The 17,182-nt window shown below is 35.3% G+C and overlaps 1 protein-coding gene across 3 annotated transcripts in view; it reads right to left on the bottom strand.

The window, feature by feature from the left end:
• The window catches only part of LOC149775028 (sulfotransferase 1B1-like), a 44,414-nt gene that overhangs the window by 1,665 nt on the left and 25,567 nt on the right, over positions 1-17,182 (bottom strand). For all 3 annotated transcript variants that reach the window (XM_089944369.1, XM_089944368.1, XM_089944367.1), the window contains 4 exons: positions 14,338-14,528; positions 12,670-12,990; positions 11,934-12,037; positions 2,766-2,910 (listed from right to left, as the gene is read on the bottom strand). In XM_089944369.1, coding sequence (XP_089800495.1) covers positions 2,766-2,910; positions 11,934-12,037; positions 12,670-12,990; positions 14,338-14,515 — 748 coding nt within the window. In that variant the 5' untranslated portion in view covers positions 14,516-14,528. The remainder of the gene's footprint in view (positions 1-2,765; positions 2,911-11,933; positions 12,038-12,669; positions 12,991-14,337; positions 14,529-17,182) is intronic.

Here is a 17,182-nt window from a genome sequence, read left to right as displayed (position 1 = left end):
CTCGTTTCAGTTCTATAGCTATTGTTAACTTCTTTAGATCTTAATGAATTGGGGGTAATTTATGTGACATCTTGAAGTAGTTTCCAGTTTTCGTCGGACTGGTGACACATAAGCTGATACAAACATCTGTATCAGATTGTAAGAAAATGATTAGTTGGATATATATATATATATATATATATATATATATATATATATATATATATATATATATATATATATATATGTATATATATATATATATATATAAGACAAAGAAAACTCATTAAAAGATAATGTGTTACATTTTCTTGCATAATATGCCGGCCATGAAAGTAAAATACCACTGTAGAATAAAGCCAATTTAACTAAAGGTCACCTGCCACCTATATTGTACAAACGTGTGATATTATTATAGTTATAAACAAAACGCATTGGTTATGCATGCACACCATAAAAATGTTTAATTAGACTTAAAACTCCGCTTTATAACATGAAAAAATTATTCGGCAATCTCCGTAAACAATCGGTAGTTTCCGCGTACCAAAACCGGATATGACGTACATTTATCCCTTCTATTCAACCTAGCCATTCAAGTGCTTAATTTCCCCACGTAAATGTCTATGTGATACAGCGTACAATCGTGCTTTTGTACAGCAAATATGGTGCACTGTGTTGCATACGGATGTAACCAAAAGAGTGATGATGGGGAAAAAGCGTTCTTTCTTTTTCCGAAAAACCATGTTTACCAGAAAAAAAGTGTATTTAATCTGTGGGATTTATTAGGATAGGGATGGGAAAGTTGTATAATTTATGCCGGATTATAGTGAATTTGGCCCAAAGACAATTCGGCCCAACTTGAAATACAATTCGGCCAAACTTAACAATAGTTTGTACGTTCTTTTTCTTCAACAAAAAAGTAGACGCTATGTAAGATAGGTTTCAGGGAGAAAAAAAACTAAATTTAAACAAGCTATTTTGATATTCTTTGAAAGAAAATAATCATACTTCGTAACGTACATATTTATGAGAGAAAGCACAAACTGACATATCTTGCTTGTTCTAATTAAAATATTTATATACATTTTTTATGCAAACAAATATATGCATCTACACAACGACATTCTCAATTTAAGTCTTCCGGTCAAATTATCAATAATCATTTATAAAACAAAAATACGTAACAGATAATACTCTACATAATACGTATACATTTTGCTAAGGGTAGTGTACATGAGATATTATAACAAATATACTTAATTTTAGGCTTCACATTGTAACACAGCTGCATACAATACATACTAGATTACACATGAGAGAGAGAGAGAGAGAGAGAGAGAGAGAGAGAGAGAGAATAATGCTGAGCATTTTGTCATTATTTAGTTGCTGCAATCTGAAACTCTTACCAGTTAATTTTATTGTTTGTTTTTATTTTTTCAAGTTGTCTTAGTGTGTGCGCGCGTAAATTGAAAGCTTGTCATTACTTGTCAATATCGTCAATCATATTTGCTCCATTATTCAGTACAAATTAGGAAGGAAATATTTTGTGTTTAATTTGTGCCCCCGCCCCACCCTACACACACACTCACGGTACAAAATAAATTGATAAACATACACTTGTTTGAAAATAAAATGAAAGAAATTAACCTTGCATTGTTATCATATATTCCTTCTTTTTTCATCATGCGAAAATTATCTTTAAAAAATATATATCCACGAACTCCGTATATGTAGCGGATGCCGGCTTGCGTATGCATCCTTAGTGTAGTGTGTATCGCTTATGACAAATAACAAAATCGCAAATGAGACGAAAGTATCACCCGATTGCATGAAGGCACCTGCCATTTACGCATGATAAGTTACTTATTGCAAACTGATTGTATTGTATCCAGCTTAACTATAAGTCGGTATCTCGCAAATAAAAAAAATCATTATTTTAAAATGCATTCAATGTGAGTGCAAATGATAATCTTTTTGCTAGCATGGGTTACATAAGTATTATTAAAGCAAGTTATTATTGTGTATAATATTTGACCTGCAAACATCAGTTATGATTACATATGGCAAACAAATAGAAGCCCGGGTGATAAACACAACTGGCATGGAGCAAAAAACTAATTGTTTAAACTTACCGACAGGATATCAAATACATAGGTTATTTTATTACAATGCAAACCAACCCCGGAAAATTGACTTTGGTATCTTTTTAGTGTGCCGATGTTTTCTTCTGAAGTCGGCCAACAAAAGGAAGTCAAGTTTGGTTCCTTTGGATTCTTTAAGTGTGCCGATTTCTTTCATCTTTTTTTTAATAAAGTCTGCCGATACAGGGAAGCCAGCATTGATTCTTTTTACCTGTATTAACAGGAATTTTCAAAATAAATTGAAACAATAGAACAGTTTTGAAAGCGACACAATCTAGTAGGTCGTGCACGCATACCAATATAAGGCTGAACAGTAAATCAGTTTTCTTTAGTTTCATCTAAATATTCCCTATCCATAGTTTATAGTGTTTTATATTTCGACAACAAGAAGCATGTACTTCGTCTTGTAGGGATAAATGTACGTATACTTAATATACTTGTATTGTGTGAAGTGTCGGTTTGTCTCGCAAATAAACGGATATTACAATGGTATCTATATAAGGGAGGTAACTACTGTATGACTAGGAAGAAAACCGAAAGTTCATTTTTATGGTTCAGTAGTACTTTCAAGAGTCTTTGCTAGGCTGAACAACGAAGGACACGAAGGAACAACTTATATTAAATTCATTTTATGTGTATCCGCACCTTTTCGATACATTCCCATGTCAACAGGATCTTTCTCTTGTTTCATCCTGTCAAATTCACACGCCTCCGAGATGTTTTGTATTAACTCCTCATCCGCCTTCACATCCAAAAATCGAGCCAGACGCCGTGTCTCCTTTATTCTGTCCTACGAGACAATAATGGTCATTATGAATCAAATGTCTTATCGACCACTTTCGACCAATTACTGTTTATTGATGATACACGTGAACTGTTAACCAATCAGATTTTGAGATACATGTGATGTATTGAACTATTTTATGTTTAGTGCTTTTTTTTTTGTCATCGACAAGCACTCTTACACATACATATATTTCACAACACAAAATATATTAATACACTGGGACAAAACCTTGCCCTTTCTAAAATCCCGTATTTTCTATATTTACACTTTATAATCTAAAGTGTTCTTTGAAAGTAGACGGAAAATGCCGAACGAGAAAGTCAACAATTTACATAGGTATTCAGCCTTTTTTTTTTTTTGAAGTAAAATAAAACAAGAACAAAAACACAACAGAGCTCATCAATGTAACCATGCATCATTTTCAGAATTTTTCAACCAGCGTATAACTATCCAACATTTTTGTTGTTTGAAAAAAGAGGATCACCTGGGTTAGATAAACGTCAAGATGCATTCATTTCTTGGAAAAAGCTGGCTCAACGCCAAAACAGTATCTCAGCGCCAATTTGAAAAATGCTCGTCTACAATATCTACTTTTACAAGTTTTGAGAAAGAAAAACTGGCTTGTCACCATTTTCATAACGTATACTTACTACTTTTAACACTTTAGAAGTAATCTTATTTAAATGATATAATAAGTATTTGTTTGATGATTAAGATGAGGATAACAGTCCAGAAATAGATAAAGTATCGAAATAAACAACGCGAAAAAGTTCACAAGTTCCAACTTTGCAACCCCATGTTCTCGAACTAAAGATAAAAGCTATTAAAATGTGTTTCTAATAAAATGTTGTTGATTATGATGGTATATTTACAATCAAACATTCCTGGCAACGTTGTTGTAAATAATGAAAATATATTGATACATTTGGTAGATAAACCATCCAAGTATAAAGTATATGATGAACTGTCTATTGAATACGTACCACTGTAAAGTTTGCAATAAAATGTTTGTTTTTGTTCTTTTCTTCTTCTTTACAATTATGCTCTAACGATGCACATACGGATAAATTTCAGAGAGAATCCATTGAAATACGAAATGTGCAATAAAAGGTTAACTGATATTACCGTGTTTAAATAAACAAATAAATATGTTTAATTTAGCATTTAAAACAATTGACTGTCAAAATGTTATAATAAATCCTAATTATAGTCCGTTACAAATATTTTGTCTGTGAAACTATCAAATTATAAATATTGCTTATAGTGGGTGTACTGATATTTGTTAAAAACAGATATTCCGGAACTTGGGTTTGTGAGACGTGCAAACTTTGAATGTAGTATGTTACCAATTAAAACCGAGTTTAAAATAGGAAATTTGTTATGTCTGATTATCTATGTCTAATTATTTATTCGTGTATGATTACTTGTCGATTTTATCTAAATAAATGGCAATTGAGACACACATTATAAGTAATAATCTAATCAGGTAGCATTACATTATACTTTTACAGCTGGTACAGCTTGCATTTGAACATGAATGTAGATCCAAAATAAGACCACCATCGGACGTGAGGTTTAAAGTAGTTGGTAAGCTGATTATTCCAATTTAAATAAGTCGATTTGCTATTGATTGCTTGACTGCACAAGATATATTGACTAAAATAATGAAGTAATTGCATGAGCCTAAGTGAACCAACGCATTATGGGTTGAAAGAAAGAATAGTGAGTTAGTGAGAGAGCCAAATAATCATACAGCAGAAAATCGAAGAGAACAAGTCTGAAGTTAAGTTAGCAAATCAGTATTAAAATAGATAAAACTTACAAATTAGAGAGCAAAATAAACATCCTTAACCTTCTGAAAAAATTGAAATATTATTAAATATCATAAAAGGTAACTCAGAATTTCAAATAAGTGGTTATAATCATTGTTCCATTAATTTGTGCAATTAAGTTCTAGATAAAATACTTTTTTTATTAATCAAAAAAATATCTATCAGCAATATTTCATTTATTACAAAAACAGAACTGGAGAGAGTTCAGTTAGATTATATGCTTTTTAAAGTTAGCATGATGTACCATTAGTAAGAGAAGAACCTTTCATCAGTTCCCAAAATTCATTTTTTATGAAATAATTTTCTCGGCCTCAGAGAAAAAAAAGACAGAAAATACATAATTCTAAAGTAATACTTATACTGAAAAGGCCAAACGAGTAGTTATTAAAGTACTTATGTGTTTATACCATTCATATAACAAGGTTACCAACGAACTTCCAGAACTCGTTCTCTTTAATCACTGATTCTCTCACTAGCTTAATTCATTTTCATTAATAATTTACCTGTTCATATGAATGCCACTGAAACGATCTTTTTTTGCTGATGACTCGACCTTATCCGCCATGAGTAATATAATCCCTTTGATACTGTTATTTACTGTTATTTTGTGGCGACAACCCCATCGCAAACAAAAATGCAATTAAAAAATCTAGCTGTATGCCAAATGGACCACTGCAAAGAATATAGAAATTAGAGGATATCAATATATTTGTCCAGGGAACCAAATTAAATAATATCCATAACTTGAAATTGTAATTGTTGACAGGCATTTATCATGGGAAAATCAAAGAAAGCGCGTGCAGTTCTCAAGACCCCTTTGAATAGCTTTATTTACCATACGGTCTCGGTACTTGCCAGAATCTTTGTTATAGTGTCTTACAATGTATATATATATATATATATATATATATATATATATATATATATATATATATATATATATATATATATATATGCTTTGTTTGATTATATAGTATCATAATAAGGACTTACTACAGTACAATAGTGGTTACGTTTTAATTAATGCATATATTAGTTTGAAGCCATTTTGACATTACAGTCTTTTCATAATATATGTCTACAATATATCAACCAGCTCCTAACTCCATCTTTAAACATCCATTTACACGACCTGCGGTCTATTTCGTACTTGAATGTTCCTTTGCCCTAATTCATAAAAGACTCTCTACATAACATATTTTTGATATTCTGCAGCAAAAATTTGAGATACCTACGTTGGGTACATTCACCAGCTTCCTCTTCCAAATCTACATGTGTATCTTGCATATTTTTTTTTTTTTAAAGCTAAGAAGTATATGAATATGTATTTTATGTCATACATTTTAGTAAATTAGATTTATATTGATACAAATATGTTGCAGTTATCATTTTGATAATCTGTTATTGAGGACTAAATCGATTGATTCAGAACCAAATTTATTATTATTAATTTTAGAAAGTAAATTAATTTTATTAGGTCAATAACACAGTAACTAATCTGCTCAATTTGCTCTCTAAACTTATTCCAGGATTTTCAACCGGTGTAACGTGGTCGATTGAGCTAAAGTAGTGGTGAGCCAGCTTTCTTTGCGAAAGATGCAAAAGTATTGTTTTTTTTTTTTTTTAAATGGCGGCGAGTCAACTTCTTTTCCGAAATTTGAAAAGAGTAAGCATAGAGGAGTATTTACATGGCGGTCAGCCATCATTTAGAAAAAAGGAAATTAGAGGTTGCTGACATATTTGACTTAGGTTATCCAGCTTTTTAACAAAAGTAAAAATGGTGGATTCTCACATGAAATTTGATAAATTGTGAAAATGATCATGTCACATCGACGAGGGTATTAAAAAATAGAAATAATTTAAAAGCCGCGTTAAAGTGATTTAGTTAGGTTTCGGAGTAAGTAATAGACAGACTAGACTATATAATCTCTCTCTCTCTCGTCGGATCAGTTTGTACACAGGTGAGTCGGATAATGCAAAGGTTACTAATTTTGTCGTCCAAAAGTGGTTCAGGGGAGCGTTCGTACAAGCATGATTTAGTAAATGGGTTTTATTGGGGCCAAGTTTACAAAGTATTGTTACTTTCAGGGTTTCCGGGCTTTCCGCCCCGCCCCCCGGCTAAACAGAAAAAACTTACACAAACGTAGTCACTTGTCACTTGAAATATGACCATCGTTTGTTTTCTTCTTCTTGGACATGTTTATTGAGTATTAAGCAAACATTTTGAATAAATATGCACACAGACTTTCACTTTGGTACCCTTTCCAGGAATTTCAAGGCCGGTTTGAAATTTTGGAAACCCCGCCAACACCCAATCATTAGACATGATCCGGCCCTGTCTTGTTGTTGTTGTTGTTGAGTTTAATTATAGTGGCGTGCGCACAATTGTGCATGTGCCACTTTTTTCTGACTGTACCGCAGCCTGCTAGTTATTCCTGGGGAAGGGAATGGTGCCACCTCCCCCAGGCTTTTATGGATTCAAGGAACCCTGATAGTTTGACCTCAATCTGTGTGTCCATAAAGGTCCTTACATTTGAATGGTTGGCTGTCATTAGTGGGAAGGAGAGCTCGGGAACGGACCAGGCAAATGCAACAAGAAACCAGCGATGTAAAGCAAGTAGGACCTACTTGCTTTACATCGCTGGTTTCTTGTTGCATTTGCCTGGTGTTTTTTGAGAAGAAAAAATTTCAATTTTTTTCTTCCTTTTTTTCTTCTTCAAAATGTTCTAAAAGGAGGGGGGGAATGTTCTATGCTGTTTATAGAGGTTCTTAGTAGAAATCATGCATGACGAGAGATTTTCAAGGTTATTATGGTATTACTAGTCGAGGTGTTTAGGGTGTGTTTCATACGTTATGTTATTTATAAGTTTTTAGATATTACCCCTTTAAGTTATTCATTAATTAATGTTTTTAGAGACTGAATGTTATTCATACTTTATTTAGCAAGAGACCGGAGTCCTAGCCGATTACACGGTTCGTTAAGGACATCTAGGATCGGAATCCTAGCTGATTACTCGGTTCGTTAAGGACATCTAGGACATCCGATTTTGCGGTGTCCTTAGTTTTTTATAGGTGCTTCGTAAGTGAATTATTTATTAATACTTTTATAAAATTGAATGATATGTTATGGGTTTTTATGTGGTGGCTTTTAAATTTATTTAGCTAGTTACTGGGTCTTTTGGTTTTGTGGGGATAGTAATTACATTTTCTCCTAAGTCCTGCTGAGTCTATGAATTGATTTATATTTTTATATGCTGATGGTTTATTTTTATTAGAGTCCATAAGTAACTCTGGGTATGTGTGTGATGATCCAATCTCTTTTTGGTTTTTGATAAATATTTTCCGAGCGGGTTTATATTTTGGGCATATATTGAATACCTGGTGTAGATCTTCGGTGGTGTGGCAGTTAAAGCAGTTAATGGTTGCTGGTTTGGGTCCTATAAACCTTCCAAAACTGCTTGCTAGTTTAGTTTTTCCAGTTATTATCCTGTTTATGGTTTTCTGTTCTAAATAGGTACCCTTAGGTAGCTGTATGTTCCTATCTAAGTTTTTTTTTTTGTTTCATGGTGCTTTTTACCTTTTGTGGAGGAGTTCCAAAAATCTTGCCATGTTTGGTCTTTATATGTTTGTGCGAAGCTTATTGCTTCTGTAGAGCTATAGTTAAGCTTGATAGAGTTTTGATCTCCTAGTTTGGTTTTTGCAACTTTGTCTGCCGGATATTCCAATGTGCGACGGTATCCACATGAGCTCGACTAATTTATGTGCTGTGGTGATATCGTCGATTAATTGGCATGCTCTGTCGAGGAATTGTTCCCTAGAGTGTGTATTGCGATTTTGGATCGATTTGATAACGTGGGGAATCCCTTATAATGACTGCTTTAGGTATTTGGTTGTCTTTGATCCATTGTAGTGATTCAAGTATAGCTCAGAATTCAGTGGTGTAAATGGAGCAATAGTCAAATAATCTGGATCCCGTTTGTATATTGAATTCAGGGATGACTATTGCTGCTGCTGTTCTTGGTGGGTTGTTTGTTGTTGATCCATCGGTATATATTTTAACATAGTCCGGGTATTTTTGGTTGATTTCGTTTACCAGTACAGGTTTTAGTAAGTTTTCTTGTCCTTCTTTATTGCCTAATTTGGTAGCTTCAATGTTAATCCTTGGTGGTTTTGGTAACCATGGTGATTTGTTCTGGTCTGTATTGTTTGTTACCTGTTTTTTAGTAGAGGTATCTTTTCTCTTAGTTCAAGGATTACTTTGCCACTTGGTGTGATGGGTATGATTTTGGGTTTGAAGACAACTTTACACTTATTTATAGCTATTTTGGTGGGATGGATGTCTGGGTGGGCATCTAATCGAATGGAGTATCGGAGGAGCAGTTCTTGCCTACGTAATTGTAAGGGTAGTTCTCCTGTTAGTGTTTGTAGTTCTTCTAATGATGTTGAGGGGAGTGTTCCTGTGCATAATAGTACGGCTTTTCTCTGGATAGTGTCAAGTTTTTGTAGTACAGGTTGCTTACCGAGTTATATGCTTGGCAACCGTAATCCAGGTTTGATCTAATTAGGCTTTTATATATCGTGAGGGGGGTTTCCTGGTTGGATCCCCAGTCAGTCCCTGTGATGTTCCTGAGTAAATTGAGATCTTTGTTACAATTCTGGGTGAGTTGTTCAATATACTGTTTCCATGTGAGGTGGTTATCAAAGAACATTCCTAGGAATTTTACTACTGTTACGTATTTGATTAATTGATTTTGTATATAGAAGTTTGGATAGACTAGGTTGTTATTTCGTTTGGGGGTGAATATGATTGCCACAGTTTTTTCATGAGATATTTTGAAACCCCATATGTCCGCCCATCTCCCTTTGTTGTCTAGGCTCTGCTGGATTTCTTTAAATACTGTGTTATTGGCAGGATTTCCATTCCTCAATATGCCACTATCATCTGCAAATTGTGACAAGTTTATTTTTGCGGAGGCTGCAATGAGGTCAAGGTCGTTTACCATTAGATTAAATAGTAAGGGACTTATTACACTGCCTTGCGGTGTTCCATTTCAAGTGAAAATTCTTCCGAATGGGTGTTGCCTATTCTTGTGGTAATTTTCCGGCCTGTGAGGAAATCGCCAATCCAGTTGAACAAGCGTCCAGTTATTCCAAATTGGTTTAATTTGGCCATTAGTCCATTGGTCCATACTATGTTGAACGCTTTTTCTAGGTCTAAAAAAACCGCTATGAGGTTGCGATCGGTTTTCCTATGTGCGTTAAAAGCGAGTTTGATGTCTGTTTCCAATCTGAGAAGTTGGTCAGTGGTGGACCGTTTGTTCCGAAAGCCACATTGATTTATGGAGAGTAGGTTATTGGTTTCTAGGTGGTGTTTTAACCTATTTGCGATTATTGTCTCCATTATTTTGCAAATATTGTTTGTAAGGGAGATGGGTCGGTACGAATTTATGCTGTTGGGATCTTTACCTAGCTTGGGGATTGGTATTACTATGGCCTGTTTCCATTTGGTGGGTAGTTGGCCTTTATCCCATATCCTATTAAAGAGTTTGATTATGGCTATTGTTATATTAATAGGTAGTTTTTTTTGTAGATAATGTAACCTAACTGATCCTTACCAGGGGATGTTTCGTTTTTGGATCGTAGGGCTATCCTCCATTCATGTACTGTGATGTCGCTATTTAGGTGAGATTCTTTTGTTCCTTGGTCTTGAAACATTTGAGGTTGGGTTACCTCCATTAGTTTTTTGTGTTCTTGAAAGCTTCTGGTGTGATTATTGTTGCTACTCATGTTCGAAAAATGCTTCGCTAGGAGGTCTGCCTTATCTTTATTTGTTATGGCATTTTTAATTTTTGGGGCGGAGGTAGTTGCTTTCCCTTTTATGGTTTTTATCTTGTCCCATATTTGTTTCGAGTTTGATTTTAGACTCAGTTTAGAGCAAAAGGTTTGCCATAGATTAATTTTAGCAGTTTTTATAGTTTTGTATGTGCTTTTTCTTTATCTTTATATTGCTGGAAGTAGATAGAATTTTTGGTGCGTTTATATTTATTTAAGGCCATTTTTTTGTCTTTATGTGCTATAGTGCACTGTTTAGTCCACCATGGTACAGGGTTTTATTTTGGATATTAGTTGTCTTTGGGATGCATCGGTTAGCTGCTTCTATAACTGTATCTGTTATGTTATCATAATACATGTCAATACTTGGGCTTTCTAAGTTATCTGGATTTACTCTAGCTAGTAATAATTGGAATTGGTCCCAGTCTGCCTGTTGGTACCTCCATTTAGGTGGGGTTTCGTTTGGAATGTGTTGAGTTTTTGTTTGAATATTGATTGTGATGGGAAAATGGTCACTTCCTAACGTATCTTCCTGATCTATCCACCAATTTGTGATTTGAGCCAATTTTGGGGTAGTGATGGTTAGGTCTATGGCTGAGAGAGTGCCATCCTCAGGGTTTAATCTAGTTTTCGACCCGTCATTTAAGATGACCAGATTGTTCTCAGTTATCCATTTTTCAACCATTTTCCCTCTTTGATCTTTCTCTTTACCTCCCTATAATTCACTGTGTGCGTTGAAGTCGCCACAGATCATTAGATTGTTGTTGTTATTAGTGATTGCCTTTAGTGAGATTAGGTTGGTAGGGCATTTTTTATTTGAATGTTTGTGGTTCCTATATTTATCATTACTGACATTATTTCGATGCTGTTATTGATGTTTAGGTTAGATGGTACTTCTATTATTTCATAGTAGATTAGTGTATCTATTAAAAAAATTGCTAGTCCACCCCCTTTCTGCCCCATGGGTCTGTTTTTAAAGATTCCCTGGGTATAGCCTTGTAGTTTGGGCAGGCGTTTGTGTTCTTGTGTTATGAGGGTTTCCTGTAGGCAGATTACGTCTAGTTTTACGGCTGTGTTATTCAGTTTGTTCTGCAGTTCAGATGTCCTGTCTGTATTATGCCAACAGTCATTAGTTTGGTTGTTAGAAACTGTATGTATCGTTCTAACAAACTCGTTCGTTTCATGATAAATGTTATTACAAGTTGAAGAGATGTTTTCTTTAGTATGTAAGTTATATCATCCTGCAGCCTTTAACAATAGCAAGTATACGCTCTATATGATGATGATGATGATGATGATGATGATGATAATGATGATGATGATGATTCTTGTTGTTGTTGCTTTTTGTTTATCTGGTTATACCTTTTTCATGTCCTCGTATCTTACGACGTGTATTGGATACCCTGGATGGTCTCGGATCACTTTTTCCCAGTCCAAGGTATAATCAAACCAAGAACCATAGTCCACTGAAAGAATATTTCAAATACTTTGTCAGAGATATGTTATGTCACGCTTTAAGGCGAAATGATACAATCTTGGAACAGTCATAAATATTAATAATTTTTATATTGATTGAAACTATACAGGACGTTGATAATTAATTCATCTATGTTGAATGTCAAGATAAGAGTCACATTTTACCATATATATGTACACACACACACACACACACACACACACACACACACACATATATATATCACAGCGTTTCCATGTTTCATTGGTTAAGCGTGTTCGACAGCCACTCAAGCCAGCTGGGGTCAGCTGACTTTGGATGTCCTTGCGAAAAACGACACTTAGTTTCCATTTGTTCGGCAGGATATAGCCAATACTCTAACCAACAAAAACAAAACGCCTTCCCAACCCTCATTCCTCAAACAAACCCTGAATGAAATATATACATAAAACACCCCTTAAACACAATATATTCTTAACGAAGCTTTTCACGTTCATAGATATGAAAATTGTATTTCGATTGGTGAACGAAAGCAAAAAGCAAACACAGAAACTAAATTTTGTTTAGGATATGATACAAATGCACAAGTAAATCTCTAACACCTCTTTTCAATGATACTGCATCCAGACGAATAACGAATACCTTGTCCGTCGATAAAGCGATGGATATAATTCTCCCATTTTCCGTTGTACTCATATTCCAGAAGTTTAAAATGGTGGTTGTAAAACGATACTGCAACGTCCTTCGGGTTTCTCAGACAGTGTACAATTTTACATCTTTGTCTCACGAAGTCCTCTGGAAGCATGCGGAAATAAACATGACTGTTAAGAACTCTCGGTGATTTGATGTTGTCATATGTTTCCTGAGTCACGATTTCCAACATGGCCGTGTCTTTGCTCACAGGTATTCGCTCGGCTGACCCATTCAGCAACATTGACGTCACTTCCCATAACCAATGGGTGCCTGCAGGAGATTTCGATGGGAAATGGCGTCAAGAAGAATGAATGACTGAGGAGGCAACCATTTTACTGAACGAAAAGAGGAACCATTATGACCTAATCTGACACCTGTTCCATGTTATGCAAGATTTGACTTTCAGTCACAAAATCATCCAAAATGTGGGAAGAAAATATTGACCATAAATGCACTTATATATATATATATAAAACGTTGCGTTAACTTCATTCAAATCCATAATTATAATTGCACATATATTGTTGAATTAATTATTGGTATGCAAATTTAATTTTCATTCTTTACTAGTTTTTTAAATGTATTATCTGCTATGGGCTATGAAAAATTATATCTTGTAGCTGATCTTGTTCGAAATCAAGTTCATTGGCTACCTGACGAAAATCTTTACTTTTTCTCTCTAATAGTTTCTATATGAATGTGGGTTTAATATTTAAGATAATTATCAATAGAATTAAGCATATTTGTTTTGGTTTGAGTCAAGGACGTTTGTGTTTACCATTTTGTTTATTATAATTTTAGTAGCAGACTCTTCTAGAACTGATGATTCCATTAAGTAATATTTTATATATATAGAAAATGCTAATTGTGACCTAATTCAAATATAGGGCTATACGATATTGTTTACTGGGAACATTATTTATTCTTGTTATAAGATCTTCAGACAGAATCGTTTGTTGTGTTCAGTGTTTGATTTGGGCTGAAATTATTTAAATCAAAGTAGTCTTCTCTAGAAATACAAAGTGCTCATCTAAAATGTTCTTGGAAAGAGACATTAAATGGGAATTATAGTTAATTCAATCAAGGAAACCTTGGATTATATTACTGTGATTCAACAAAAAGTGCTGGCACACCAATGCAATTCAGGTCGTTGGTACATTAGTACATTTGAAACTAATGGCCGCCACAGGCAAATCAACATCTTCTATTGATGGAAATTATTTGTAATATCACTAAATTTTATAACATTATTCATTAGGACTTGCATGAGCCATTCTATGTTTATTTGGGATTTAATTTGCAATGCCGTAATTGTTTTTATATTTTCACTTTGTATTCTAGGTAAAATTAATTATTTGTTGAATTTTACAAAACTTGTTGGCTTTCGCTCTTAGGTAATGCTTATTTTAAGACCATAGAGTCATACTATTATGAACATCGTTTTCCTTCATTTTCCGCATATAACATATTAATAGTATTTTCTGATGGTCATATTGTGCTTGATATTGTATAAATAAAGCTTTTTCTTTCGCTAGTTTTAAAATATGATTAAAAAAGTAAATTTTGCAGTTGAATATAAACAGTCTTCTACTAAGAATTGAACTGCAATGCACATACCTGCTTTGGGATACGCACATATCATGACGTCGTCATTTCTAGCTTTCCATGTATTTATGGACTGGACCACTTCTTCATGGTTCGGAATGGTTTTATCAACTGAGGGAAAGTAGTAACCGTCTATTTCAAGCACACGTATAACGTCTCCTGCACCGTCCTTGAGATACTTGATCGGCATAATTAAAGGTCGGCTTCAAAAAGACAATTAAATACACATGTATAGTAGTGTGAATTTTAAATTCTAAAAACACCTCACTACCCTCGTTAGAAAATATTTTCAAAATCTCCAGTTGAAGTCTTAGTTAGTTAATCCTGTTCGTTACATTTAAGACATAATGCTGCAGGTATCATAGTTAAACTCTTGGTCAGTCTCAAAGGCTTATATAAGTATTAACTTTAAACTTGACCCGTGCCTCTTAATTGGTATAAAAATGCACGTGTTGCCAGGTTCAGATGTCTTCATTATCTATGACTGTCCTCGGACCAGTTGTAAACCTCAGTAGTTATTTCATAAAGCGTGCTAGGCGCTACCAGGCGCTTAATGTTGTATGGTAAATCGTGTTTTGTTTAAGTTTACACTGAGCTGGAGGCAAATGTCATGCTAGGTATCTAACGATAAAAGCTGTGCAAGCATACGCCATTTTAAACCCATAGAGACAAAGCCTTAAGTCTTAAGAGATGAAATTTTGCTGTAAAGTTTTGTCTGTGTGTGTGAGGTTGTGTGATTTGGATTTTTAACGTAGCCTTAACAATTTTCCAGTCATATCGGTACGATGTCTGCAGTGTGGCAGTTTATAGTGTTGTCCAGTACTGGGGACATGTAGCATTATGTCTCGTCCAGTCGTATCACGCCGCAGACATGTAGCATCGTGTCTCAGCCATCATGTCCTAATACTAACCTGTTAATGCTGAGCCCATTTTTATAAGTCTTTGGTTTGACTTGGCTGGGGTTCGAACCCGCGACTTTCCGTAACCGATTCGGATGCTCTAACCACTTAGGCAACCGGAGCTGTAATGTTTGTCGGGTAAAAACCCGTGTCATATCAGGTAGTTGTTGTTGTTGTTGTTGTTCTAGGGTTTGACGCCATTTTTTAGCACAGGATAGGCTATACATGGCGGCCAGTATAACTGGTGAAGGAAGAACCCTGGAAAACCCAGGGAAGAACCATCGACCCACGAGAAGCTACGGCAGGCTTTCCCACGTACCCACGTACCCACGCTAACCGAGCCTTGGACTCGAACACACGCAGACAGAGGTGAGATGGCAGTGATCCGGAACGGCGAGCGCTTTAGACCACTCGGCCACTCGGGGCCCCATATATCAGGTGGTCATATGGATTAATTGGTTTTATAGCAACCTTGATATTCATGTTGGATGGTGGCCCTATTAACTTCTTAAGCAGGTTTTTCAAAAACATAAATTATACAACTTGGAGTGGATATTAATATGCTGCATAGAAAACATAGTTAATTAATGTTTTGTGTTTAACGCGACATTTGTCTTTAGGCAAATACTATTCTGTTTATTACCTGTCATTTATAACATTGATAATTAAATTATTTGTTTTGTTTTACAAAACTTGTTGGTTTTGATTCTCTCTGTTACTTAGTAGTAGTGAAGGGGGGCACCCTACGGACAATGGGAATTAGCATTACAGGGACCCCTGGGTCACTCTACGGACAAGGGAAATTTAACATGGAGAAAAATCGTGGGTCACTCTACGGACAAGGGGAATTAACATGGAGAAAATCGTGGGTCACTCTACGGACAAGGGGAATTTAACATGGGAATAAATCGTGGGTCACTCTACGGACAAGGGGAATTTAACATGGGATTTTTTTTTTAAAAATTTTTTTAAAAAAGGGGTAGGCAATTCAAAAGACTATCTCTTTTCGAGAAATATGGCTGGCCCTGAAAAGGGCCTTTGGGTTTTATGTTAATGTATTCATTAACATAAATGGCACCGCATTGGTCTTCTTCTTGTTCTTAGGCTACGTCTCACTGTTGGTCCGTACATCAGCACTCTTTTTAGGCATCCTTGTCTTTCAACGTAGATCCTACGTATCCACAGGCTGGTGTTGGTCCTGTGGACAACGGTCCACTTCGATCGGACATACATGAGCAAGTCTGTCCGAAACATCATGGAAGACACAAGGGTGGATGACTCAACTGTAGTCCACATCTTGAAGCGACGAGAACAGGTGAATCAATGCAGTCAACGGCGCTTATTTATAGGCGGAGGAAGGATTGAAACGGATTGAGTTCATTTACCAATCCGAACACGCGTTACAAAATTCAGCCAGCCGCATCCAATCCGAAGAGAGCAGTCTGTGACGTCACTTAGTCAATATAGATTCGCTAGCGCTTGTGTGCAGTCAATCTATGCGACAGTGATTCAACATGACGGAAACTCAGAAAACGATCCAGTGGGGTGCACCAGCAGGGGAGACTGCCCAAGGGAACCCGGACTTACTTTCAGAAGAGGTGAATTGGGATTTTGTGGATTTTCTCTCCTCGCAAGAATTTGTTCCGGAACCTTCGTTACTTTCTTCATTACCGCAAGTGGAGAATTTTAGACAGAGACAGAAAGAAGAATTGGAGAAATTTATACAACGACAAAAGGAAGCGGAACAGACTTTTCTCCTACAGCAACAGCAACAAGAAGAAGAGGTAAGAAAAAAACAACAGCAACAACAGCAAGAAGAAGTAGCAGCAAAGAAACAAGAGGGTGAAAATCAAACGGTCACGGTACTGTTGGACATTTTAGCGGAGTTAAGAAGTCTGAAACAAATGTATCAGACTTCTTTATCACGACCGAAGAGAATACGACCTTCCCGAGCTAAA

This window comes from Sinohyriopsis cumingii, chromosome 19, assembly GCF_028554795.1.
Source record: "Sinohyriopsis cumingii isolate HCF-2022 chromosome 19, ASM2855479v2, whole genome shotgun sequence".
NCBI lineage: Eukaryota > Metazoa > Mollusca > Bivalvia > Unionida > Unionidae > Sinohyriopsis > Sinohyriopsis cumingii.
Note: the sequence above shows the minus strand (reverse complement) of the source record. Positions and strands in the feature narration are given on the sequence as shown.